This window comes from Chelon labrosus, assembly GCF_963514085.1.
Source record: "Chelon labrosus genome assembly, chromosome: 3".
NCBI classification, from domain to species: domain Eukaryota; kingdom Metazoa; phylum Chordata; class Actinopteri; order Mugiliformes; family Mugilidae; genus Chelon; species Chelon labrosus.
Genome location: NC_140339.1, coordinates 29,901,274 through 29,927,778, shown reverse-complemented (window position 1 = coordinate 29,927,778; position 26,505 = coordinate 29,901,274). Strand labels below are relative to the sequence as shown.

The window sequence follows — 26,505 nt, the reverse complement described above, 5'->3', positions numbered from 1 at the left end:
TGCATCACACTCCTCTGACACATTTTTTTCTCTTTAAATGCACTCTGCAGATGTCAGCCACCTCGCCTGCTTGCGACAAAGAGAGAAAGAGGCAGGAGAAAGATAGTCAGTGAGGAAAAAGGGGAAAAAGAAATACAACGCCAAAGCCTCTCTCTGTTTCTCCACTTTATGAGAAGTTTCACGGTGGTGCTGGGGGGGTGGGGAGGGGGGAGGGGGGGGTGCTCAGGTTACAGCCCCATGTTAAGGCTATTTGTCTAGGTTTGACTGTTTTATTTGAAATACTAGTATCTCTGTTGCCAAATAGGACTGTGATTGATATTGCTGCGCCCCCATCACCGCTTGCCTGCCCACATCCAGCAGTCGCTTCTCTTTCCTTTTCTTTTTTCTTTTTCCTCAATGAACTCTTATTCTTTGTAACTCAGCCAGGGAATGCAAAGGGCTTGAAATAAAAGGAGGAGCGAGCCATGTGAAGAAAGAGAGAGAAAACAGGAGAAACTGTGAAGGAAAATCAGGGCAACCTTGCTTCCGCACATCAAACAGTTTCACCCAATATCTGGTGCAGGTTTGAGAGCGTGTGTGTGTGTGTGTGTGTGTGCACTTGCATATTAGACTTTGCGCCGATGTGGCGTGTGTGCGTGTGCATTTAAGCATCTGTGTGGATGCATGTATAGTATGTTTGCTGCGGGTACTCTGAGGTTTCCAGAAACCAGAAGAGGAGAGCAGCAAGTAGACGAGCACCGTCTCCTTGCCAAACAGTCGATTTCCCCCTCTCATCGTCCGCGCCATACATCACAGACCCACCCTTCTCTCTTGACACAATGACGTGTGTCATTTATCAAACAGGACCTTGCCAGGGCCTCACATGTGTGTGTAGGAGTGCATAGTGTTGTGTGCATACACATTTGTGTGTGTATATAAGCACACGTGTGTGTTTCAGTCTGTAGGGCAGTATTTCCTTCTCTCTCTGAGGTCCTCCAGTGAAGAAGGTAGGGAGTGAGGGATGGGGAGTGAGACAGAGAGAGAGAGAAACAGAGAGAGTGATTACTGGTTGAAGTGAATGTTAGAAGTTGGGGGAGTAGAGGAAAGAATCGGCTAGACTCGTTTCACTTATATTGTGGTCCTACTACTTTTCTTACCCCTTTCGGGATAAAAAGTGTTGAGTGTGTATGTGTATGTGTGTGATATTGATACAGCAACTTTAAACAGTATTTTACACGCAATTACTCACATTTCACATCATAAAAAAGTATAGATTGTAAACCATGCCTTCATTAATCTCTTTGATTCGTGTGCAGGCATGCGTTTGTGTTTGTGTGTCAATAACAATCTGTGTATGTCTCTCTCTCATGCTCATGTGTCTTGGGGCTGCTTGCAGGCGTGTATCAGTCATGATGTCTTATCTAACGGACACACACGCACGCACACACAAACTCACAACCGCTTGCAAGTCTCTCCCATGGGCTTGGGTAGTGCAGTCTCTCACTCTCTCTTCACTTTTCCCTGATTCAAAGGGAGGCCTTATAGAAGATGGATGCTCCTTAAAAAAAGAGCCTGTTGATGGATATGAATCTGGCCCCGCCATTCATCACTGCTATATTATTTAGACTGGATCGCTACAGAGCTGTAACCTGAGCTACAGCAACGAGCGTGTGTGTGTGAGGAGATGGCAGGTGAAGGGGGGGGCGATGTGGCTGGGTGGACAGTTGGGATTTTAACAAAGAGAGAAGCTGAATTACAGGGAAGTGACGGGGAAAAGGTGACTATGAAGCGAGTAAAACATAATAGAGAGGTTACCAGAGATCAATATGGGTGAAAGAAGGTCAAAGGTTGGAATTGATGACGCAAGTTCACAAAACTCTTCTACCTGTTTTTTCCCAAATTACAGAAAAGCATTTTCAGTGAAGATGTATATAAGAACCTCCACCAGCCTAAGTCAGTTTGCAAGTCTTCAGGAGTACTAATGTGTTGTGAACAAAACGGTGTAATGCCATTATGGATCCAGTGGAGCTGTACAAAGCTTTAGCTGATGTGACTTGATTCAGTGGTTGTGAGACCTGCTTACAACAAGACTAAAAATGACAATAGAGTTAGAAAGGTCTGAACTGACCAGACCTCTGTAACCCGCTCCTCAAGGAAGCAACCATAGCTGCTTCTGTTTTAAAACACTCAAATCGATGACTTAATCATCAGTGCTCATGTTGTAATTACGAGTGAAGTAGGTGCAGAGTAATGATAACAAAGAAAAATGCATTTAATAATAATTATTTCTGGTTCTGCTTCGTGGATCCTTTTTTCTAACTGTCCATGGTTGGTGGAGCAATGTTATTGGTGCAAATTGGTATATTGGCAACGGTGATGTGGCCATAATGGTTTGAAACTACTTTTAATTTTTACTTCGGTTAATAAAGACAATTCTGATAATAGAAACAATTTGTTGTATGTAACAAGAAGAGGTTGTGCTTCAACAATAAACTCTTCTATGGAGGGCTAAATCAAAAATAAGTGCCTTTAAAAATAAAACAATATATAAAAGCACATCTCAAACCTGTCTTGTTTCTTGCAGCCTGTTTGGTTAAGTCTTTATCATGGACATTTGTTTGATTGTATTTGGGAAATGAATTTTACAGTTAGCCAGTGTCACATGACCAACACTTAAGAGTGTGGCCACAGGTCAACTTCACCTAAATATTTACTCTAAAAATCTAGTTTAGTCTAATCTAATCTAATCTAAATAGTCAATGTATGGCATCAGAGTAATTACAGACTAATGCGTAATGGTCATGATGGAGGCCATGCACCAAAACGTATCGCTGCAATAAGTAAGATGTAATGGCACTGGAAAAAAAAATATAAAATATAGCTTTAAAAAAATTCCATGACATTTTGTTACTTGTTGTTATTGTCAGGTACAGAAGGGTTGGGATCAATAAGAATGTGATTTCCACTTAATGTAAGTTGCTTACTAAACATGTGTCTTCCTTGTCTACCATTCGCCTTTTAACAAATTCCTTGGACTCCCACCAGTCAGTTAGAATTAAACAAGACTTTTGAATGAGAGATGAAATGCTTTCAAGACATTTTCCCGTGTCTGTTTTTTCTTCTTTTTCAGTTCAAGTGTTTTTTTTCATAGCCAGATTTTATTCTCAGTACCAAATTAACTGTTGATCTAACTTGATCTATAGGAATTAAGCAACATATAGAATAAAAGAAGAAAAACTCACTTGTGCAAACATCTTGGTTGGTTCAAGATAAAAGAAAACTCCTCTTGACCCTTTTGGAGTCAAAAGGACCTGTCTTGTCATTGTTAATCAATGATAATCAATTCTTGTTAGTGTATGTATGCTTACACTACTGTCTTACTGTCTTGCCATTATGACTGAGGAGACTGAGCGATGTGTTCATTTTCTTATTGTGTTCCATTTGAATATTAAAATAACTAATGCTGTTACACGTATTAAAATTGGGCATGTCAGACAATATACGGTTTTAAACTGATAAATTAAAGTAGTGCAATAGTAACTAAGATAGAAATTGTACAGATTATCAGATAATCTGTACAATTATCTGATAATCTGTACAATGGAATTGCTATGGAAGCAAAAGCTGAACTCCTGATTATACAGATATTAACAATTCTGCATGTACATGTTGTCTGTAATTCTGTCTGAGTTGCTTGTGACAGCATGTGAGTGTGTGGACACAGTCGTCGGATAGATGGCCCAGATCAGACACGTTAAACTCAAGGCCACATCCAGCCTGTGGGTATTTTGCTTGAGCATCCATTGATACCACAAATCCCAGACTGCATTGCAATAGCTGAACTTTTGGCATCAGGCAGGTACGTCAATCAGCTCCCCTTCCCAACTTTAATGACAAACTCATCAGAGTCTCATGGTTGCCTCAGCAACCATTTAGCATATTGGTAGAGTCCGGCAGCGCGACGCTAAAGGAGCTACTCAGTCCATACGGTTGACCCATAAAAGTTCAAGCTACAAGCGTTAGAGCACTAAATACTAATATGTGTTAATGGAGGTTCTTACACAATGTAAAGCTGTACCAGTTAGCAGACAAATGACACCACTACAGCTAAACACCAGTAGGTTAACATACACACTAACATACAGACACACTGAAAGTGTCTGTTAGCTAAATAACAGCAGCGTGTTTATCACGGCATTAGCATGCTAACCCTGTGGTTAGCTCCGCTCTCCACCGTATAGTAACCACCACGTTAGCTAGTCTGGTTTTATTCTAACATCAGGTCAATGTGTCGATGACAGCGAATTCAGACACATACAAATAATGTTAGGAAACCATACTGTGGACTGTTAATCTCACAATGCCTTATGAAAAAATAGTGTTGTATTGCCCCAGTTGGTTAAATAATGTTTTGGACAACCACAAGTTTTATTCTAAATTCTTTATTATGGCTTGGAAAAAAAGGTTAAAGGTTACAACTGAAAATACAAATTGTGTCTCATTTTAAATAAATATCCATTCTGGTTGGCTTGTGCTTTGGAGTCAGTTCTTAATTTTGGCCCCCTCTCTGATTGAGTTTGACACCACTGGCCTAGATCATTACTGGGAAGACCTTGGGGCTTGTATGGAAATAACGCATAATTGGCCAGAACCACATATGTAGTTGTAACCTCTTTCAAAACTTTTACACATACACATACACATACACAGTCACAGATTTGACACCGTCATAAATGCAGCATCGCCCTCTTAAGCAGACAGGGGAGTGAATGTTATAGATTCTGTTTTTGTAACTGGTGGTCAGAATTGATTTCAATCAATCACTGTTGTTTGATGCATATTTTCTTTTCTTTTAATTACCCCTGCAAACTATTCTCATAGTCAGATATAGCAGACTTTTAATCATTTCTATAATTATAATTTTATTTTTGTTTTGCCATGGACTCTTTATGGATTTCCTGACGTACCCTTTAGCAGTTCTTGTGGATGTTAATCTTGGTTAAAACAGGAAATAAAACCACCACTGCGAACTGTGACTATTTAAATCAGAACACTTACATTCTGGGATTTTCAGTATGCTCCCACCTTCCCGTCCCGCCTTGCTTCCCCTCCATCTCTCCCACTGTTCCCAGGTTTCTATAGAGGCAAGGCAGACGTAGTGATTTATTGTGGCCATCCATCTCTCCAACTCATCCATCACTGGCCGGTTGCTAGGCGATCATGGCAGCAGCTGTTTGCTTTTGAGTTCGACAGAGGGGCCGTCAGTCAGCGGCGGCAGGTGAAAAACATTACCAATGCGCCGTTGTCACGCAGAATAATTAATCAAAGGCGGGAAAGATAATTAAAAAGATATGACCCTTGCCGGTACATGGTCCTGGGTTTGCCCAGGAAAAGAGCGGGAGGAGGGGAGGATGAATAAAAAAAAGAGTAAGGTTTGACGAATAGGACTCATTCACTGCTTCATTGCAGTATCAGACTCAAACGGTTCTAGTGTCTTTACGGTACTTCCTTGTTCCTAACAATCTTGTATCTGACCCCTCCCCTCCTTCTCTGAAACACTCATCCCAGACGTGGAAGAGTAGAATGAGTGAGTGCTGATAAAACAGGCTCTCCTGTTAATCAGTGGCATTGCTCTAATTAATTAGGAGGAGATGGGCTGGAAAAACAAGAGAAAGGATTTAGAAAAAAAAGGACTGGTAGAGGGAATGAAAGTACTCTTGAAACTAGTATGGATTCATCACCTACAGTCGCACTTGTGTGGCTATATGTAGAAACCAGACGGAGTGATAACATCCCAGTGTTTCAAATATTGCTTCTTTTTGGCAGAGCGAATAAGAGGCCAGAATCATGTGACAGAAGTTTGGTAATTATTTTAGCAGGGTAAACTAATGAGTCACCAGTATGCATCGTGAGAAGTGCTCGATGAAGGACTGATTTTAAACTTATATTATTATTATTATTATTATTTTTATTACGACGGTTTTATTAAACGCAACTGAACTTTTGATCTCAGAATCCCTTGGGCAACATTGTGTGGTGGACTTTTAATAGTTAGCATTAGTTTAATAGCTATACTTTTCTAAAACCCAGAACCAGCTTTTCTAAAAGTACTGTATGGTGGTCACTGGTTAAAAGTTTTAGAGATATTTCATCATAGGTTAATGGTCACGTTTGTTATTGTTAGGAATCATGTCAGTTCATGGACCATATGATTCTTATTCACTTTTTGGGTCACATTTTTAAATTAATTGAATATGATGATTTATATTGGGGGAGGTGAAATAATATAACTACATATGCAGTACTTATAAATACTGCAACTAATGCCACATATGCATTGCACTTTCATTGCAAACTTTCATACATGCTTTTACATCCCTGTTGAACAATCAGACAGGATCCCTAGCTCTCTCCTCTTTGTCACATCTTTGATCTTCCATTCTGGGTTCTCCTGTGTTTTGACATCCCCCATTTTCCCACCACCATTTATTATCTGCAGTTTATACAGAGCTAGCACACCGGTGGAACCAAACATTCTGTACACACAACCAGCTATGCTTTGAGACATAACAACAGCATGGGAGAGAAACAAACTGATGGAGAGAAAGAGACAGATAGACTAACAGGAAGACACAAAGGGGTTGTTTTGTACTTCACATACTGGACTCAGTTTAGGATGTCAGAAATCATTTTGCAGACATAGCAGATCATGATTTTTTTTTACATGGTACATACAATCGAACAAGATTACCAAAAAGATGATGTTCTTCTTACATGAACATGTTTCGTGGAACTTAGGTATGGGGTTTTCTTGTACATGAGGATTAGTGAATTTTGTTGTCACGTCGGCATCTGTACTCTTCGAGTAAATAATGTGTAGTACGTGTTTTATTGAAGCTTCTTTGGTCATTTTTTTTTTGCAACGCTGCTGCCAAGGCTCCTGGCTACATTCGATCCTAGCACGCTGTACCGGATTGGCTACTGCTATTCACTATCCGCTGGGGATAATTTCACTTTGCAGCTAAATAGTCAGTTGTAGGAGGCATGCTTAGCAATGCCGTACATATAAAAGGTTTTGCTAATGTCATCATCCCTGGCCCTGACCATTAAAATTAAAACCAAAGCTTTTGGTATTGCTGAATAAATGATTAAGACAAAACTGTATCACATACTTCTGCAGTCCCTCCACCAACTTATTTAATGACCAAAAAAGACACCATCAAGATAAACATACTTGAGGAATTTTGGGTAAAGAGTGAAAATGAATGGTAGCTTCATTAAAGGCTATTCTAATGTATTGTGTAGTATGACTAAATACTTGAAAGTAGATACAAATACATAGCTACAGATATGACGGCTTGCCAGACTGATAGGTACTTACCCAGGAAGTTAGAAAGAGAGGGAGAAAGGAAACTATAAAAGTGCACAGAGCAGGGAGACAGGGAAAGCAGCAGAGCAGCAGGGATGGATGCAGTAGACAGAGCATCAGTCAGCATTTAACATTTTGCTTTCTACCTTTTCTGTCACTCTTCCAGGAATGATTTAGCCTCGAGCCTTGCCCCAGGTTATATTCATTCTCACTGAACAATCTTCACCCCTCCCTGAGACACACACACACACAAACGCACACAATTGTATCTCATAACCATCACACGACTCAGCAACAGAAATGAAAGTCTCTGTTTTTATTGAACTACGTGAAAGAATACGGCTATTTGAATGTACAGTGGGACATAATCGCTAGCAATTCACAGATGGAGAAGCGAGCAAAGGAAGGCGGGGTGTGTCGGTGTGTATGTGTGTGTGCGCGCCTTTCATTAGCCCTTATATCCCAGTCAATAGACACTTGATTGGTTAACATGTAACTATTGATTCATTGACCACTATAAGCTTGGGTGTTAACACCTCTCTACAGCACCTCCTGTATTAGTGGAATCTATTCTGAAACACTTTGTACTCATATCTGAACGACTGAAATACGAATACATTTGCAGCTACGCTTTCCTTTACCTCTCATAACCTCTCTGAAGAATCTACTTTAGAGAGGTTAAACCTTGAAGTATTATCTGGTTGTATAAGACCAAGCTCTTGAAACCATTATAAGTGGACATTTGTAAGGTTTCTGCTATGTTCTGAGCATTCCTGAACTCTTATCAGTCATGAAAAAATCAATAACGTGTGTTAAATAAATGTCTTATGTCATATTCACTTGGCTGCAGCTTGAATTGTCATCACATGGCTTAAGCCAAAGCAACCATTACATATCTCAGTCAAGAATTTCAGCGATTAGGATTGATCTCATCAACTCTGAGTTCCAGCATGGGAAACCTGCAAGTAGAGAGAAAGGGAGAAAGAAAAAAAAGCTGTAAAAGTTAAATTCACTGTGTAATGTCATTGAAATTATGGGGCATGTCAAGGCTCTAAGGCTTTAAACGAGGATGTAAATATTTGTATATTAAAATTAATGAGCATTAGCTATGAGATAGTTTTGTTTGGTAGTGCACAAAGCATAAAATTAAAAATACTTCTAGCACTCTTGGAAAGATAGAAGATAGAAGCCCCCCCAAAATTAAGTTCAGCTTTTCAATGAAATGTCTCATCTATCAGCATCTGAAACATCAGTTGCTGCAAAACTAATTATGTAAGTTCTTCATATCGTTTTGATTTGAGCTCATTCAAAGTCCACAAATTGTTTTCTTTGGGGTGCTTTTGCCTTTTTTGAAAATCATGCTTGGTTAAATTACATCAGTTAATGTCTGTTTAGATAAATGTGACCCACTGTTTTTTGTCCAGTGCCTAGGGTGAAACAATTATTTTTTCTCATACACAGATAATGGGTTCAAACATGTGAAAGTTCCTATAACTGTATGCTAAGAGTAGTTTTTATTAAAAGAGCAATATCATCATGGAAATTTGGTGTGTTTAGTTTAAAACAAACACAAGGGTTCAATGCGTGTTTCAACATTTCCAAAAAATAATGTGTGTGTGTGTGTGTGTAAGAGAGAGACAGAGAAATATGGAGAGAGAAAGCTGTCTTCCTGTCAAAGAGGAAACAACGTTAGACATAATCCTGACAAGACACAGTGTTTATGGATTCCTCAGGCCTGATCCAAATGCAGACCAGCACACTCAAACACACACACACACACATGCACACACCCACCAATACATACATGCAAACACACATCTTACTGACAGAGAATGTCTGCAATGTCTGCATGTGTGTGTACTGTGTGCCTGTGTGCGTGTGTGTGTGGGAGTTATGTTGTAAATCACACTAATCAATTGTGGCCTGTGTCAAGGCATGCCAGACATGGTGAACGGTCTGTTTTACATTGGGGGGGCATGTGTGTATGTGTGTGTGCATATTTGTGCGGCTGTCACATGATGTCCTGCACACAGCTGTCACAAATCACAGTTATGTGTCTGCAACACCACAGGTACTCTACTGACTGGGTGTGGGTGTAGGTGTGCGCATGAATGTGAGTGTGCATTAGTTGTACAAGAGTGTAACATTGGAAATGTTCATGACATGATGTGGTGGAGTGGTGAAATGGCTTGATGTAATGTGCTCACATGATCGAAGATGTCACGGATGCATGCATTCAGTGTCAGGAGCACGGTAGAAGTATGGGCTTATGGTCAGGAATCGGACTTTTTGTAGGTTTATTTGGTATAAATAGTTTTTGTATTTAATTTAGCCATTCGGGTGTAATGCCACATATTGCATATTGGAAATTAAGCAAACATTACAGCATTGTTTCTTTTTATTTGACCTTTTTACTGTTAAGAATTGAAAACTTATGGTCAGCAGACATTTATTAGTCTCTGAGCATTTGTTATCTGTCTGTAAAATAAAAATAAAAGTGCTGTTCAGACTCTCTGGACAAAGTCATACAGGCATTTTTGCCAAGAATTCCTTTGAATCCGTAAGATTTAATAAATTAATAAATAACATTTCTGAACATGTAGATATTGGAGTTGAATCTAGACAGGATAGCGTTCAACAGTAATGAGATATTTAGATTTAAAACTTCCTCTGTGGCCCCAAGTAGTATGCCAAAGGCAGAGTAGCCTCTGGTTCATATTTGTTGTACTACAGTTTAAAAAAAAAAAAATGCTTTTCACTGTCGGTTGTCAGTGTATTGCTGCAGACTGAATTAAAAACGGAAAATTCAATTGCAAGACAGAAGGAAATTTTAAAAGCAAGTCTGTGAATCTTTAGCTTTTTCTTCATCTCCTCTTGGATGTACTGTACGTGTGTTTGTATGTGCATGTCTCTGTATAGGCCCTTAGGTTTTGGTTACCATAACAGCAGTCTGAAGTTGTGTGGCTATATAGGTGCATTATTTCTCTACCTGCGGTTGTGGATGTTATATGTTGTGGTTGATCCAATCATATGTGTGTGTGGGTGTCCAGATTTTTGCGCAAACACAACCACATCCACACATCACTGTACCGTTCTGACATTGTTTGTATGACATAAAAGACTTTCTCCATACTTTTTTGTTGGTCTTCAGGCCTAATTACATGATTAAAAATGGCAGTCTGCTTCCTGACATAATTCATCACCGTCTGTGTATTAACCATCCTGCTGGAAATACACACACACACACGGTCCCAGACACAAATCCAGTGCTTTGAAACTGAAAACCAATCTTACTCACATACTTAGGCTCACATTGTACCCCGTGGCCAAGATGAAAGGTGCTGATGGCTTGCAAAGGCCAGATATCAATCATGCGACATATCTGCAGTCAGATGAACATGTTCACAACACACTAACTATGTATTAAACTCAAAGAACAGCCTTGAGTACCTACAGCTCTCAGGTTGCGTTTTAATTGCACACAACTGTAGGAGCGTAGAAAAAGTCAAATAGACGGAAAAGACTGTCTGGTCCAGGCTGCCACTCCAGCATTTCTTTAAAACATACATTTTAAGAATGTTGGCTGACATTTTAATCCTGATTTAAAAAATTCAGCGTAGTCATTATTTAATTTTAAACTTTATACTTTTGAGTGCAGAATCCAAACTGCTATATACCAACACTAGGCGATTCGTATGACATCAGGCCAGCTTGAAGAGGTGGCCTTGGGTTCCGTAACATGTGGACATGGCATGCACTTGGTGTGACCGTGTAACCATGCTCAACAATGGAACACAGATGCTAATGAGCCACAAGGTACATGGAATCATGAACCACATTTTGCTATGCGAGACAATTTCTTTCAACATAAACGTGGAAACGTGATTACATGAAGTGTATTCGGGTACGGAAGGTTGAGCGCAGTGTGAGTGCAGGCCGGTGTGGAGTCGAGAGGGCAGACCATCATCAGACGATCTCTAGCAATTTTGTTTTGTTTCAGCTTGCAGCTCTTTTTCTCTCTTTAAATCATGCACTTGTTGAAGGAATCAAACACAGTATTGATTCTCTCTGCAACACACACGAACAGACACTCTGACCGCATACTGTATGTTGCATCTATTCATGGACACTAATTATTGAGGGCATTGAGAGTAAAAGGATTGAATTTGTAAATAAAACTCATGTAGATGAGCGATACCATGGCATCGATGCTCTTTGTTGTCCTTGCCAGTGCCACTGCATATTGACCACCTTCAACAAAACAATTAATAATATTCTTTGTGATAAGAGTAGTGCTGACTGTGTTGACTGTATTTACTCTGTCTTCTCAAAAGATTCTGTTTAGCCACAAACTCCCGAAATCTATTATTTAATAGTTTAAATCTACATTTACAGTTGGTCGATAAGAGTCTACATTTTCAAATAACTGCATAAATGACAACGATATTTTTTATTAGAGTAAAAATGTGGTTTGAAAGACAGTCTGTCTTTCAAAAAACTGCATGCAACTGCGTGGACATGGAAAAGAAAAAATAAGTGTGACTGTGACTCTAAGCCTCATTAAATGAGCCTCATACACGGCTTGGCGCTGTAAACATGCTAATATTTCTTAATGGCACACTCCTACATTGATATGCATGTGAACTCTAGACCGTTAACACCCTCCACGCCACCCCGCCCCGCTGCACATCCGCAGAACACAACACACACACTCAGAAAAACACACACACACATGCGCACACAGTCGCCACCATTACGGGGCCCGCTGGCTCTCTGTTTTTCCATTAATATCAAGTGATTGAGCGTAACATTAGCAGATAAAGCGGAGACTAAGATGACATATATACCGTAGATGGAGGAATTAAAGCCTAATATAATCACTCGGCCTTGCATAGGGAAAAACCATCACTCGCCACTACGCCTGACATTTTGATTTCCGATGTTTCGGGCACAGCAGCGTCAGGACTAGGGACAGATGGAGACAGATTTCTCTTTTAAGTAAAGAGACGCTTAAGTTTTGTTCAGTCTGTTCCCACACATAGTTTAACCTTGTAAATAAAAACACACACTTCAAAAATAAACAGGAATTCACTCACAGCGTAATGATCTTTCACCTCTTAAGAAGGACGTGTGTAGGTGTGTTTGTGGGTGAGTGTGTCTTTAAGCTCACTGTCCAGCTGGTTATTTTCAGAGCAAGTGGAGAGCACATCAGTTTTTATTAGCTTAATAAATCACCTTTGTTGTCAATCAAGCAGCAGAGAATAATTGGATATGGTTGAAGCCTTGCGTGATGGATTATAAATCATTCAAGATTAAATTAAAAGATAATGCACAAACTTAATGGTTTGTGTTTTGCAGTCTAAATTGCCTTGGAGCAGTGCTGTTTTCCAGCTTTATTGCAAGCCGTTTTTCTTTCCTCCAAAACCCCTCACATTTCACACCTTTTATTACTGGGAGGGAGCTTTGCCACTGCTCTTTTACATCTGTGTTCTGTTTGCTTTGCAGTTTCATTTTTGGGAATTGTCTTTACTTATTATTTATTTATTTAGGAGGAAATACATTTTATACATTTTAGATGCAGAATGTTTCAGCGAGGGAGTGTGCGTGGTTAAGTTGGCACCCATGCACCCCTTTGTTTGCATAAAGATTTAAAGGCCAGCACTTTTATTTGAGTGACATTTTGGTCAGATCTCAGCAAATCCACCTCAGGCCTGCAGCACTGCTATAACCCTCCCAAAAAAAAGCTATTAATGCCCAGGAGATGTGGGGGGAAAAAAATAAAGAAAAGAAAGATGAGGCACTGAGGCAGGCAGGAAGACACAGAAAAAAGAGCTATATCATGTATATTATCCTCTGGCCAGTGAATTTAAGTGTGTCCGTTTGCGTTGAAACAGAGCGGGCGTTATCATAATCGCCTGCTGCCTACTTGACAGGACCTTAAAGTGATCCTGTCATTTTATTTACACCCAGACCACTGTGTGATTTACTCTGATGCGCACACACATGCACACACTCGTACACAAACACTCTCCGTTTCTAACTTCCCTTGCGAGCCGGGTCGAGTAGGTCGGATGACATCTTTTGATCAGAGCTGTCCAAAGAAATCAGAGGAGACTGGCAGGTAATAGATACCCAGACTGCACTGCAAAGAGTATGCAAGTGTGTGTATGTCTGACAGTGCGCAAACGTGTGTTGGGATAGAAAAACACAGACTTTTCAACCCTCAAATCCTACTAGTGCAAAAGTACTGATTATTACTTAACAGATGCTGGGATATAGTTTTAGTTTCTTTTGCTTGTGTGTTTTAAAAGTATTATTTTAATTAATATATTGAACATTTTGCAGTTTCTTCTTTTGTTTAGCCTAAGAAACTTATATGTACCCTCTTCCCCTGTTGGCAAGTCAAATTTCTTTTCTGGTAGAGTGAGGAAGAAGAAATAAAAAGATAGTCAAAAAAAAAATAATAATTAAAGAACAGTTGAATGCAAAGTAAGAGCAAGCCTATGTTTGTTAAACTGACTCCCGAAGACGGAGGCAGGGCAAAGTAGAGAGGCAGAGAAGAGACAGAAAATATCAGGAAGGAAAAAGAAGGGAGAAGAGAAACAAATGGAAGATAGTGGAAATGATGGATCTTGCTCTGCCCTGCTTGGCTAATTTTGCACACTCCGCTGGTTTCTCTTTCTGCGCACTGACACACACACACACACACACACACACACTCACATATTCTCATATCCCCTGGGATGAGTGCTCATGACCCTAGGTTGCCCTGTGGGCTTTGAGAGTATGACTGCTCCAAGTGCACGCTATCTGAATAACAAAGGACGGGCAGAGGATCATTTACTGACAGTCACCCACTGATAATATTTCTGTGGTGTGAGCTGGATTTTGTCTGTCCACACTCATGCCAACACAATTCTGGTTAATTCTGGTTAAATGCTGCAGGTGATGACCACAAACGCCAAAGTCCTTCCAAACACACACGCACACACAGTAATAGCAGTACTGTGATAACACAGCAGCTATGTTACGCTGTGCAAATTTTCCATCTGACTGTTTTCTCTCTCGCTTAAATACTTTTCTGAATGACAGGATGTAAGCAGGGTCTGTTGGTAGCCACTGCAAATGTCTACCAACAGACAATGCTTGTGTTCAAACGAAGAAGGCAAAAATGTGCAGCAGTGCCATGTACCACATAATTTCGACATGTTCTTAAAAAGCTTCTGCGTAACACATAGACTTCTCAGAACTTTTCTTTCCATAATGGCCTCTACAGCTACCTACATGTGTATAAATAACCCTCAGTATTATATATTAGTAATTTAGATAATCAAATTAACTCATTTTGGGCATGATTTGTGGTCAGGTTTGCATGTACAGGCTGTGCAGTCACCGTTTTTCATTCAAGTACAGCTATTGTTTGGAGGTTGAACCTGAATATAGCATGAAATAAGATAGTTGGTAGCGTGGCAGGTTTTTAGGAGCGCGATATAAAAAGGGATAATTAATATTAGTTGTACATTATGACCAAAATGAGCCTTCCACCTTTTCAGGGAACTATGATTCCATTTTTTTACCCATCTTACAAAATGCTCTCATCTGGAGGGTTACTAGTAGCTAATGCGTGGTTGCTTAGCTTGTCATTATTTCATGGTTTCATTGCGTGTTTGACATTTGCAACATTTTTCTTTCATTAAAAAATAAATTCACACAGGATATTGAAGTAGACACTAATCATTGTTTTTATGGTATTTCAGTTTTTCATTTAAAGGTCTTCAATAATTAACTGGTAGCTTTACAACCACTGTGGTCACATAGAGGCTCAGTGTTACTCAGTGTGTGTGTGTAAAATATTTACCCATTTCATCTGGGTTTAAGATGTTAAGAGTCAGGTGGTCTTGATAATGAGTTGCCATTTTCTACATAGCGCTGCATGTGCTTTTTGGAGAATGCGACTGATACAAAAAATATAAATACTCCATATATAGAAGAGTATATGACACACACACAGTACACACACACAGACAGGAGTCAGTGAGTATGTCAGTACCTCTGTAGCCCAGACATACGGTCTTGTATTGGCATTGTAACAGCAGCATGTAAATACACTGTCAGGAGCTCCCCAGCTGAGTGGCATGGGGAGATGATTAGCCAGGCTAACACCGTTCATCCAGACACACACGCACACATTTATGGATGTACATGCTACAACAGCACCTGTGTTTCTGAATAATCTCAGTATCTCAACGTGTTGCGATGCTGCTGCAGCCAGAGGCAGCTGAACTAACCGTTGCCACTCCAAATCTAATCTCCCTTCTCTCATCCTCCTCTCTCTTGCTAACGCCACTGCCAATATGTGCTGCGTATGCTAATATTATCTCAGCTTTTTTGAACAACATTTTGCATAATTTTGTGCTATCAAGCTGGTTATTACTACATATCAGCTTGGAGATTCCACATAAATATATAGAACACAGTGGTGAAAAACAAAAAGAATAGAAAAAAGTGAAATATATTGTAGAGTTTTATATAACAAAGGAACATAAGCATCTTACCACTAGTATTGAATGTTGCCCTGTAAAATCAAACTGATATATATATTTATATATAGGCAGCCTGGTTAGTTAATTAATGTTTATATGGTAAAATCATGTGAACATGTAATATTATAAATGCAAGTATTGCCACTTGACAAAAAAATTAAAATAAAATAAAATAATAATAATAAGATTTTCTGAAGCTTTAGCCTCTCCTTTAAGTGAGGTTTCAATATCTCACTTATCTGCAAAGACTTTCTTCTGAGTAGAATGAATCACAATTTATATTGTTAACAGAACAAGAAATCATAAGTTCTTGTTTCATACAGCCCACATGACACATAGTTTGCTTGGATGTTAACAGCCTGCGACAGTTTGCACTTACAATAACATGATGACATTTCACACTGCATAACAACCATTCAGAACATAGGGTTATGTCTCAGAGTTTATACTTATTCGTGTTGTTCATATTCAAACTAGTTTTACAGAAGTAATACTGCATAAATGCACAATTCTTGTGTATAGATATTACAAGACCAGTATAAAATTATGGCTATAAACACTGACGTAAATGTCTTGAGTAATATTTATAAAATAAATTAAAAATAAGAGTACAATTACTATATTGTGTATTCTATATGTTTGTGGGGTGAGGTTTCTAGCAACATGACTTATGAACAGAAAAGAAATGAACACGTCCAATAATACCATAACTGTGTTACAAGTCTAGTAAGTTATGTAGCTGGTTGAAGCAACGGGTCCATTCGTCAGGCATCTGGGTCGATCAAACACCTCTTGGGATCAATGGCACGCCTCGCCAGTCCCAAGGCACTCTGCAGACAGCCATGCCCCTTTAACCACCCTCGATGCACACACACACACACATACACACACACACACGGTAGCCATCCAACCAATTTGTCTGTGCATGTCAAATCACAATAATTAAGCATTATCGATCTCAGATTCAATTAACTTCATTAACGTGGGTTGCACTCGTGATTGCGGAGGGACTGAAATGAGGGAGGGAGGTGAGGGTGGAGATTATAGGATCTCATCAAGTGGGAAATGGCAGAGGAGTGGATGCATGTAACACATAAATATGTATAAAGGCACTCACACATAGGGAACATCTGAGAAAATTCATGTCAGGGCTGTCTTCAGCTTTGCCTAAAGAAAAAAAAAAAAACATATTGCCCTGCATGAGACTGATGTGGACAGTCTGTCTCTCTCTCTCTCACGCACACACGCTGCATTTGCACGATCTAAGCTGAAGTGTAAACAGTCAGTGCTGACGTGCCTGTGTCTCTGATAGGGCTGTTAAGTGGTTATATAAGCATGATAAACTGTTTCCTAACATCATAACATCTGCAGAGTGCATAAGCATTTCCTCACTTTGAGCACAGACAGGAATTTGGAGATGTTGTTAAGCTACATAATATTTTTTGATTCTAAATCCAAATGTTTCATTTTCTTCAATTTGAGCACTTATTAATAGAATTATTTGCTATTAAAGCACTGGTTTGTTATTTTGTTCGGGTGTCAAGAATAATTTCACTGATGCCTCTCACAGGATCAACTGTGGTGTTTTCGTGCCTGCCTCCATTTCAAAGTCAGCAGCCTCACCAAATTCTTCTCAAAATGAGATCAAACCACCTCTTCCACCCTGCTGACAATTCATCTGGAAATCTCTCCATTCCTTGCTCTACTAATTAAAAGAGCACCTGCATTCCTGGTGTGTTTGGCCCAGGTTCCTTCTACTCCAGCGGTTTTGTGTGTGTTTGTGTGCATGTGTTTGTCCATATTTATCTCAGCATCCTGGGTCATAGTGTTATGAACCTCTCAGTCTGGGCCTAAGCCAGGGGCCTTGGGGATCATCTCTGCGTGTTCAAGTGTGTGTGTGGCCCCAGAGTTGACTTCCTTCCAAGACCTGCCCCCCCCTTGCCCTCTTGCTATTCCTCCTCCACTTCTTCTCTTCCTTCAGTCTCCACTCCCTGCAACACATTTATTCACGCCTCCTTTCTCCTTCTTCCCTGGGTTTGCACTATAAATTATGTCGCAGATTTATTTGACTGCATTTACTGCAACAATGAATACAGTACTGGGTGAGGTGTAGGATGACCCTATTCCCATCCTGCCCTCTTTATACTCACCATAAACACAGTGACAGGCTGACTACGCAGGCCATACTACAGGTTGGGAGAGGTCAAGCATTTGTCATTTGAAACACATTTAGAGATTATCTAACAAGGCTGTTGTGCAAAAAAATGCTGTTAATCACTAATCCAAGTTCAACAACAAGGTATCATGGTATTTCATGAAACAGTGCAGGTAACAGTGGGTAAACTATTTGTATCTGTTAAAATGTCTCCATATTTCACCAACCTTTGCCTCAAACAAGTAAAGAAATAAGCGGTGCGCTTCATTCTCCATGTAGGTGGATGAAGCCTACACACTAAGATTTCATTCAGCTCTTATCCCGTCTTGCTTGCAAACACTATTTTCTCTTCCTTTTCATACATATCACACACTTGCAGGTACACAGACGGGCAGACACACACAAACAAATTTGCAATGTTCCACACACAAAGGCAGCTAATTTGAAGTGCACGTTGTGTTTTAAAGGTGATTTCACATTGATGTTTGGCCTTGATGAGAGCACCGGGCTGCTGTGTTCGACTGTCTCCTCAGCCAGAGCATTGTTCTCTTAAACAGCTGTCGTTTTGGCTGATTCAGAACAGATGGCATGTACATGTGGGTCTGCTCGGCTGCACGTATGTTCAAGCGAGTGGATGTGCCTCTGAGACCGAGAGAGAGAGAGAGGAGGAGAGAAGAGGAAGCGCTGTTAGATTAGAGAATAAGGAGAAATATGTATGTGTGTATATATGTGCGTGTATTGTATCCACAAATAGCAGCTGAAAAGGGTTATCAGTGTTTTTAGATAGCTCTACTACAATGCAATAAAAGACAAATAGTATTAACACAATATAAAGGTAGTATCAATAAGGGTCTTGTGTTGCTGCAAATTTGAAATGGCACACAACTGTGGCTTTTAAGAATTTCAAATGGATCCTTTTTGATAGATCGAATGCTGAACAGATTGCATGTTCAACAGAGAAACTCCTGAGCTTGCCTGAAGGCAAAGAGTTGTTAGACTGCACTTACAGTACAATCGGTACGTGTGTGTGTGTGTGTGTGTGTGTGTGAGTGCCTGCTTGTGTGCATGATGTGTGATTGGCTCTGGGATATCTGTGTCTCCATGCATCTGTTTATCCCACGGCAGTGTCGTATCATTGCCGATGGCAACCAGTGGCCTGACAATGACAAAGACTCCTCTCTGTTTTGCTGCTGATGCACTTCCAGCACATACACAGGTTCACACACACACAACTTGCAGTGCTCCATGAGATATGCAAGTTGGCAACAGCTGAAGTGTGTGGTACAAATGATAGGTCTAGCACGTTGCGCAGGTATTATTTGTGGAAGCCCCATTTTCCCATGTTCTTTACAAAACTCTAAACAAGACATGGTGTCTCTAACCCAGTTGGTTTGTGCTAATGTATATTTTGTTTGTCACAGATGCATGTCTTTTTTTGTCCGTCTTAGAGTATGAGGGCATGTGTGCTTCTGTGTCACACCCACTTCACTGACCCGCTCACTCTGTGTTTACATACCAGGTTAGATGAGTGAGGGCCTGTTACAGAAAAGAATGCTCAACACAGGGCCAGCGACGTCTACGCACATGCTCATCCTCTTTGCCAGTGTAGTTGCTAAAACAGGGGGAGAGTTTTGTGTACGCATACGCCTGTGTGTGCTTGAATTGTTATTCAGAAAGCCAGCGTTAATCTGAGTATGAGCATAAAGCGTTTCTCATCTGATGTTGTTTTATCCCTTTGATAGACTTATTAACAAAAGAAAACGTGCAAAGAGGCGAGATTGTGATTTGTCTTGATACATCTTTTCTCAGTATGACTTCCATTGTATTATTCTTAAACTAGAAGGATTTGAATATAAATTGAAAGCCTCAAGCCCTCTCCCTGAAGCTAAACTGTAAATAATAACGCTAAACTTTTTTCTAATCTTTGGTAATTGAAGCAAATGGGTTTTGCGGGGAGAGATTTGTCGCAGAGAAATGTACATACATTTTTTTTTATTTACGAGTAGGCGAGGGCTGAGCAGTGTAATGAGTGAAAATGCATGCTTAATTTAAATGGCGAGTGTGTCTGTTAGGGAATGCATTAGAGTCTGCAGAAGAAGCGTAAGACATATTAATTGACAGACAGGAACCGCTGTCTCCGAGGTTGATACAAGTAATTTATTACTTCAGAAACGAATGCCACCGCCAGAATGTGCTTCATTAATTTCAAATTTAGTTTTAATTTCAAGCTGTTGCCCCTTGAGAAGAATAAGGTGGCAAGTTCTGTTTGAAGAGACATTTTCCCTTCTCCCTCACTTCATCTTTCTCTGTCCATTCTCCCTCTCCCTCTTTCTCTCTCTCTCTCTTTCTCTCTTTCTCTGTAAAGGCTTCTTCAGTACAGAACAAAGACCAGGGGGTGGGGGGTAGTGACTTGATTCCAGTTTGAAAACAATGTCAGTGTACATGGGGAAGAACAGAATTACTGTTTATGATGTAATGAGTAAATACTTAGTACTGAAAGTCACATGAAAACAGAGCAATGACATTCATGGACAATTACTACTATTACTAGTACTACTAGTATCAGTTCCCTGATAAGAATGGAAAAATACAGTTGAGAATCTCCATCATTAGCCATGCTGTCACTGTGTTCTAACAAGTGTCTTTTTCTGTCTTTCTTTCTCCCTGTGCAGCATATGTCCCTGAAGATGAGAAGGAATCTGCTCTATTGGATGAGGACCTGGAAGGAGAAGACTCAGCACAGGAAGGGGAGGAGCCTACGGCCAAGCTCCTATGCCATGACAAGGATTTCCTTCTCAAAGACAGGCCAGGATCTACTGGCTTCCATGACTCCCCCAATGCTGCTGACTTTTCTGGTCAGGAGCTGGACAGTGAGTCTCACCTGAGTGAATCCAGTGACCGAATGTCTGATTTTGAGAGCTCTTCACTTAAAAATGAGGATGATGTACTTCTCTCCAAAGACCCCTCAAATGCCCTGTCCCCGTCTTCTACAGCCATGATGGCTGCTGCACCAGTTGGTGGAGATGAGGCCATACTGGCTGCGACAGGGTCTGTTGCTGACAGCCTGGAGAAGATGAAAGCCATTTACACCTCTTTCCTCACCAACTCCTATTGGTCTACACTGAATCTGAACCTGACTCAGCCCCCTCCCGAAAAACCCCCTCGCAGTCATAGCAGCAGCAGTAGTAGCAGCAGTAGCAGTAGCTGCGGAGGGAGTGGAGGCTATGACTGGCACCAGACAGCTATGGCTAAAACACTCCAGCAGGCACAGAACCACCACAACAGACTAGGCCTGGTTCAACATCCTACTGTGTCTGTATCCGCAGCATCTACAGAACACAACCTCTTTAGCACTGTCCAGTTGTACCGACAGAGCTCTAAGCTCTATGGCTCTATTTTCACTGGTGCCAGCAAATTCCGTTGTAAGGACTGCAGTGCAGCATATGACACACTAGTGGAGCTAACGGTACACATGAACGAGACAGGTCATTACCGCGACGATAACCATGAGACAGATGGTGAGGGTGCAAAACGATGGTCAAAACCCAGAAAGCGTTCCTTGCTAGAGATGGAGGGGAAGGAGGATGCACAGAAAGTGCTGAAGTGCATGTACTGCGGACACTCCTTTGAATCCCTTCAGGACCTAAGTGTCCACATGATCAAGACAAAACACTACCAGAAAGTGCCTCTGAAAGAGCCTGTTACTCCAGTGGCAGCTAAGATTATCTCTTCAGCTCGAAAGAGAGTTCCTATTGAGCTAGACATCCCTAGCTCGCCTGACTCTAATGGAGGCACCACACCTAAGCCCACCTCCCTCAATGATTCTAATGACATCCTGCAGAAGGTCACCAACCCTTACATCACACCTAACAACCGCTATGGACACCAAAATGGTGCCAGTTATGCCTGGCAGTTTGAATCCAGAAAGTCACAGATCCTAAAATGCATGGAGTGTGGCAGCTCTCATGACACACTGCAAGAGCTAACCGCTCACATGATGGTGACGGGACACTTTATAAAAGTGACCAACTCTGCTATTAAGAAAGGCAAGCCAATTATAGAGTCGTCCACCCAAGCCCCCACATCCAATTCAACAGCTGAAGAAAAAGTGCAGTCTGTTCCCCTGGCTGCGACAACCTTCTCTCCTCCACCTGCCCCTGTGCCTCCTCCAACCAGCATCTCCCCAACTGCAATGGTTGTGGAGATAAAAAAGGAGGAGAAGGAAGAGGAATGCACTAAAGAGTCCATTATCAACAATGGTAACATTGTCAATAGAGAGAAGAAGGCAGGTGATGAGGACACTGAGGAGAAGTTTGATGTTTCTTCAAAATACACTTATCTGACTGAAGAGGATCTGGATGAAAGTCCAAAGGGGGGTCTTGATATCCTCAAATCCTTAGAGAACACAGTGACCTCAGCCATCAACAAAGCCCAGAATGGGGCACCAAGCTGGGGTGGATATCCCAGTATCCATGCTGCCTATCAGCTTCCAAACATAATGAAGCTCTCTCTAGGTAATTCTGGAAAGAGCTCTCCCCTCAAGTACATGTTCCCTGGAGGAGAGATTCTCTCTCCCATTGGTAAGAGCCAGCCACTGATCTCACCGCCGAGCCGCCAGACCTCCCCACTGCCTAAAAACAACTTCCATGCTATGGAGGAGCTAGTCAAGAAAGTGACTGAGAAAGTGGCCAAGGTAGAGGAGAAAATGAGAGAGCCTGGTGTTGTTGTGAGAGGTTCTCCTCTGAGACATACCACACCCTCACCATGCAACAGTGAGGCAGGGGACTTAGCCCAAGGGGAGTCCCCTAAAGAAAATAGAGCAGGAGGCTGTAAAACTCCTGAGAATGCAAGTGGAGTGGATAAGGTAGTAGGAGATGTAAATGGAGCCAACCACAAAGATTCAAATGGTGATATTTCTGTAAAGGAATCTGTTGAGAATGGAGTGGAATCCAGTGCTGTGACATCCCCTCTGCCTCCGTCTCTGTGTGGCAATACAGCTATCATCACAGACCATCCACCTCCAGAACAGCCCTTTGTCAACCCTCTAAGTGCTCTGCAGTCAGTAATGAACGTCCACCTGGGGAAGGCTGCTAAGCCTGCCCTGCCCTCCCTTGACCCCATGAGCATGCTGTTCAAGATGAGCAACAGCCTGGCAGAGAAAGCCGCAGTGGCTGCTTCCACCCCACCAGCACAGACCAAAAAGACAAGTAATGACCACTTAGACCGCTACTTCTACCAGCAACATCTAAACAATGATCAACCTATAGATCTCACCAAAGGAAAACATACTGACAAAAGCAGTAATAGTGGTTCTTTGGGTTCGACAGCTCTGTCTTCTACCACGTCCACTCCATCGTCAGTTTCTCCCCCCTCTGCTGTCACTATGACCAAAGCCTCAGCTGCAGTAGCTTCCTTTATGTCCACCTCCCCTCTGAGGGAAAATGCCCTCTCAGATATCTCTGACATGCTGAGAAACCTGACAGAAAGTCAGGCTGTCTCCAAGTCTTCAACACCTACCAGCCAGTCTGAGCGCTTGGAAATCGAAGGTGTCACACAGGAGGAGATAGAAGATGTTTCTCCAGCCCAGAAACGTAAGGGCCGTCAGTCCAACTGGAACCCCCAACATCTGCTCATCTTACAAGCTCAGTTTGCTTCCAGCCTGAGACAAACGAATGATGGCAAGTACATGATGTCAGACCTAAGCCCACAGGAGAGAATGCACATCTCCCGCTTCACCGGGCTTTCCATGACTACAATATCCCACTGGCTAGCTAATGTCAAGTACCAGCTGAGGAGAACCGGTGGCACCAAGTTCTTGAAAAACTTGGATTCAGGACACCCAGTATTTTTCTGCAGTGACTGCGCCTCTCAGATTCGCTCACCATCCACCTATGTCAGTCACCTAGAATCCCACTTGGGCTTTCGTCTGCGAGACCTGGCTAAGCTTTCTGGGGAGCAGCTGATCAGCCAGATTTCACATCATCAACAACGTCACACCAAAGGACTATCTGAAAAACTATTCTCCAATCTTCACCCATCCAGCCATCCTTTACCCTCCTCTCTACCCACGTCCCTACCTTCTTCCTTATCTATCTCCCTGTCCTCGTCCTTAGCCACATCTTTGCCCTTGACTGAATCCCCAACACCCTCCCCAGATGATGATGACATTGGAGCCATGTACCAGTGCAAGCTCTGCAACCGGACTTTTGCGAGTAAGCATGCAGTTAAGCTACACCTGAGCAAGACTCATGGAAAGTCCCCTGAGGATCATCTCATGTACGTGTGTGAGCTGGAGAAACAGTAGCACTGGCCTAGGACAATGCTGCTCTCTTTCATAATGACTCACTATTGCTCTGTCTCTGTTTAGCCTTTCACAGACATTAAACAAAATGAAAGGATTATTAAAGTTATGGAACTGCACAAAGATGCCATACAACTACTGCTCTGAGTTTTGGCACATGGTTTTACATTTTCTGTTGTAGCAGTTTTTATTTTGTTCATGTGTGAGATAAACTCCCTTTGGCCAAACACACTTGATTTTAGTGATCTCCTCTGACAAAAATATACTTTTTTTTTTAATTTTTTTTTGTCAAAACTGGGCAAATTTTGGCTTTTTGTCATTGAGAAGGTACATTATGAAGGTTTAACAAAGAGATTCTAAAATGAAGTGGTGTATATTTTGATGTGTAAATTGAATTAAGTTCCCTTATATTTTGTCATCACTGAGGTGTGATAAGCTGCATGCATAAATAAAACTGTTTAGTTGAACATTTTATAACTAATTCTGGTGCACTTTCCATGGTTTCACTCTCCTTATTGTTCTCTCCTTTTTTGTGTTATTTTTTTATTTTATTTTTTATTTTCTTTCCTGTAATATTTATGTGCTGGAGTCAGCATATAAAATTTAACCCTCTGAGTACATCACAGCACTTCTACGCTTAAGATTCAAGATTGGGAATTAATGGGGTTATTGTGAGAATTAGATATGCATTGTGTCTGCAGTGCTTGTTTCCCAGACTTGTAGTTTGTTGAGTCTAATCCTAGACATGGAAGCATTTTTAAAAGGAGACTCTCCATTCAGTGAACAATCTTCATCTTGGACTTTATATTTGTCTGGCTGATGCCCGCAAGACTTGACACAAGCATTGTAGCTACGTGGTTAACAAAAAAATGAAAAAAATGAAAATAAAAACAAGAAATATTTTACTTTGGTTGATCAGGGACCTATATTAATTCAGGTCTGTGTAAAATGTGTATATAAAACATATTAATTAATTCCTGTTTAAATTATGCATCATTTCTATATTTTTAATTTAAAAGGATTACGACTATCTGCTGGTGCACAGTATATGAAGACATAAATAAAATTGTTTTGCACAATAGTTTTATAAATGTGTTATGTAATCAGAGGATACAAAAAAAAGGTTGGTAGCAAAAGAACGACAACAGGTTAATCTTTTTATTCCCAACTCGTGCTCAAAGGGTTAAAGACTCTTTTTTATCATACACTACTCTACTTGTGCCCCTGTATGAACACTAAGAAAATATTAAAGGTTGTACAAAAAGATGTTACTTTAAGAAGATATTTCACATGTAAACTGTTATTTATAAGCACTCTTGGTTGTTTCATATCGTTGAATGCCTTTTTGATTGGTCCTATTTTTTGTTCTGTCTAATTACTCTTCTTCCACACTGCAGCTTTATATTTTTGGGGTATGAAAGGTAACCATGGTTACACTAACCTCTTGAGTGACAAGTTCTGCTACATTTTTGGCAGTTAATTTGCTGAAGTAACTGACAGCTGCCAGTGAAGAGAAATAATGAAAAAAAAAATCCTTATGTGTAAAATATCGGCATGTAAACAGCACAGATACTGTTATGCAGTCTGTGCCGTTAGTCTTTTTCATTTCGTTCTTTTGTTTTCTGTTGTTGTTGTTCTTGACAATGAACCCCCATTATATGACTTCATATAACCTTGTTTTCTACTGCAGCATTAAAAAAAGGAAACCGTTTTTTGCAATAATGTGTCTGTGTGCATTGTGTGTGTCATGGCTATCAATTATGTGTGTGCTGTGCAGTCCCTAATGAGCACATTAGACCGGGAGTGTGTCAACGTCTGTCTGTGACGAGCTGCAGACTAGTTTACAGTGAGTGGCAGCAGCAGGGTGTGTGGGAGACAAACACACACACATACACACAGAGGTGTATCCATGACTTCAGAGGCCATTACATTGACTTACACTCATTTCCTGGAGGTTTACTCTTACCTTAACCACAACTTCTGCTCTCCTAACCCTAACCCATATTTTACCTTTACCATAACACATGCCTTTACCTTAATATTTGAGGATTTACATAATGGGGGATGCTTTCTGCCCCCATAGGGAAGACATGTCCCCATAATGTGACTGTGTAAACAGATTTAGGTCCCCACAACATGAGCAATACCCGGACCACCT

At 40.9% G+C, this 26,505-nt stretch overlaps 1 protein-coding gene across 2 annotated transcripts in view; it reads left to right on the top strand.

Moving 5' to 3' along the window:
- tshz3b (teashirt zinc finger homeobox 3b) overlaps positions 1-26,270 on the top strand; it is a gene marked incomplete at its 5' end in the record, with an annotated part of 35,728 nt that extends 9,458 nt beyond the window's left edge. The window contains 2 exons of one of the 2 annotated variants that reach the window (XM_084541572.1): positions 20,719-24,036; positions 24,160-26,270. In XM_084541572.1, coding sequence (XP_084397698.1) covers positions 20,719-24,036; positions 24,160-24,350 — 3,509 coding nt within the window. In that variant the 3' untranslated portion in view covers positions 24,351-26,270. Of the gene's footprint in view, positions 1-20,718 lie in introns of both variants that reach the window. The other variant, XM_084541571.1, reaches the window with a different exon arrangement.
- Positions 26,271-26,505: the final 235 nt, after the last annotated feature.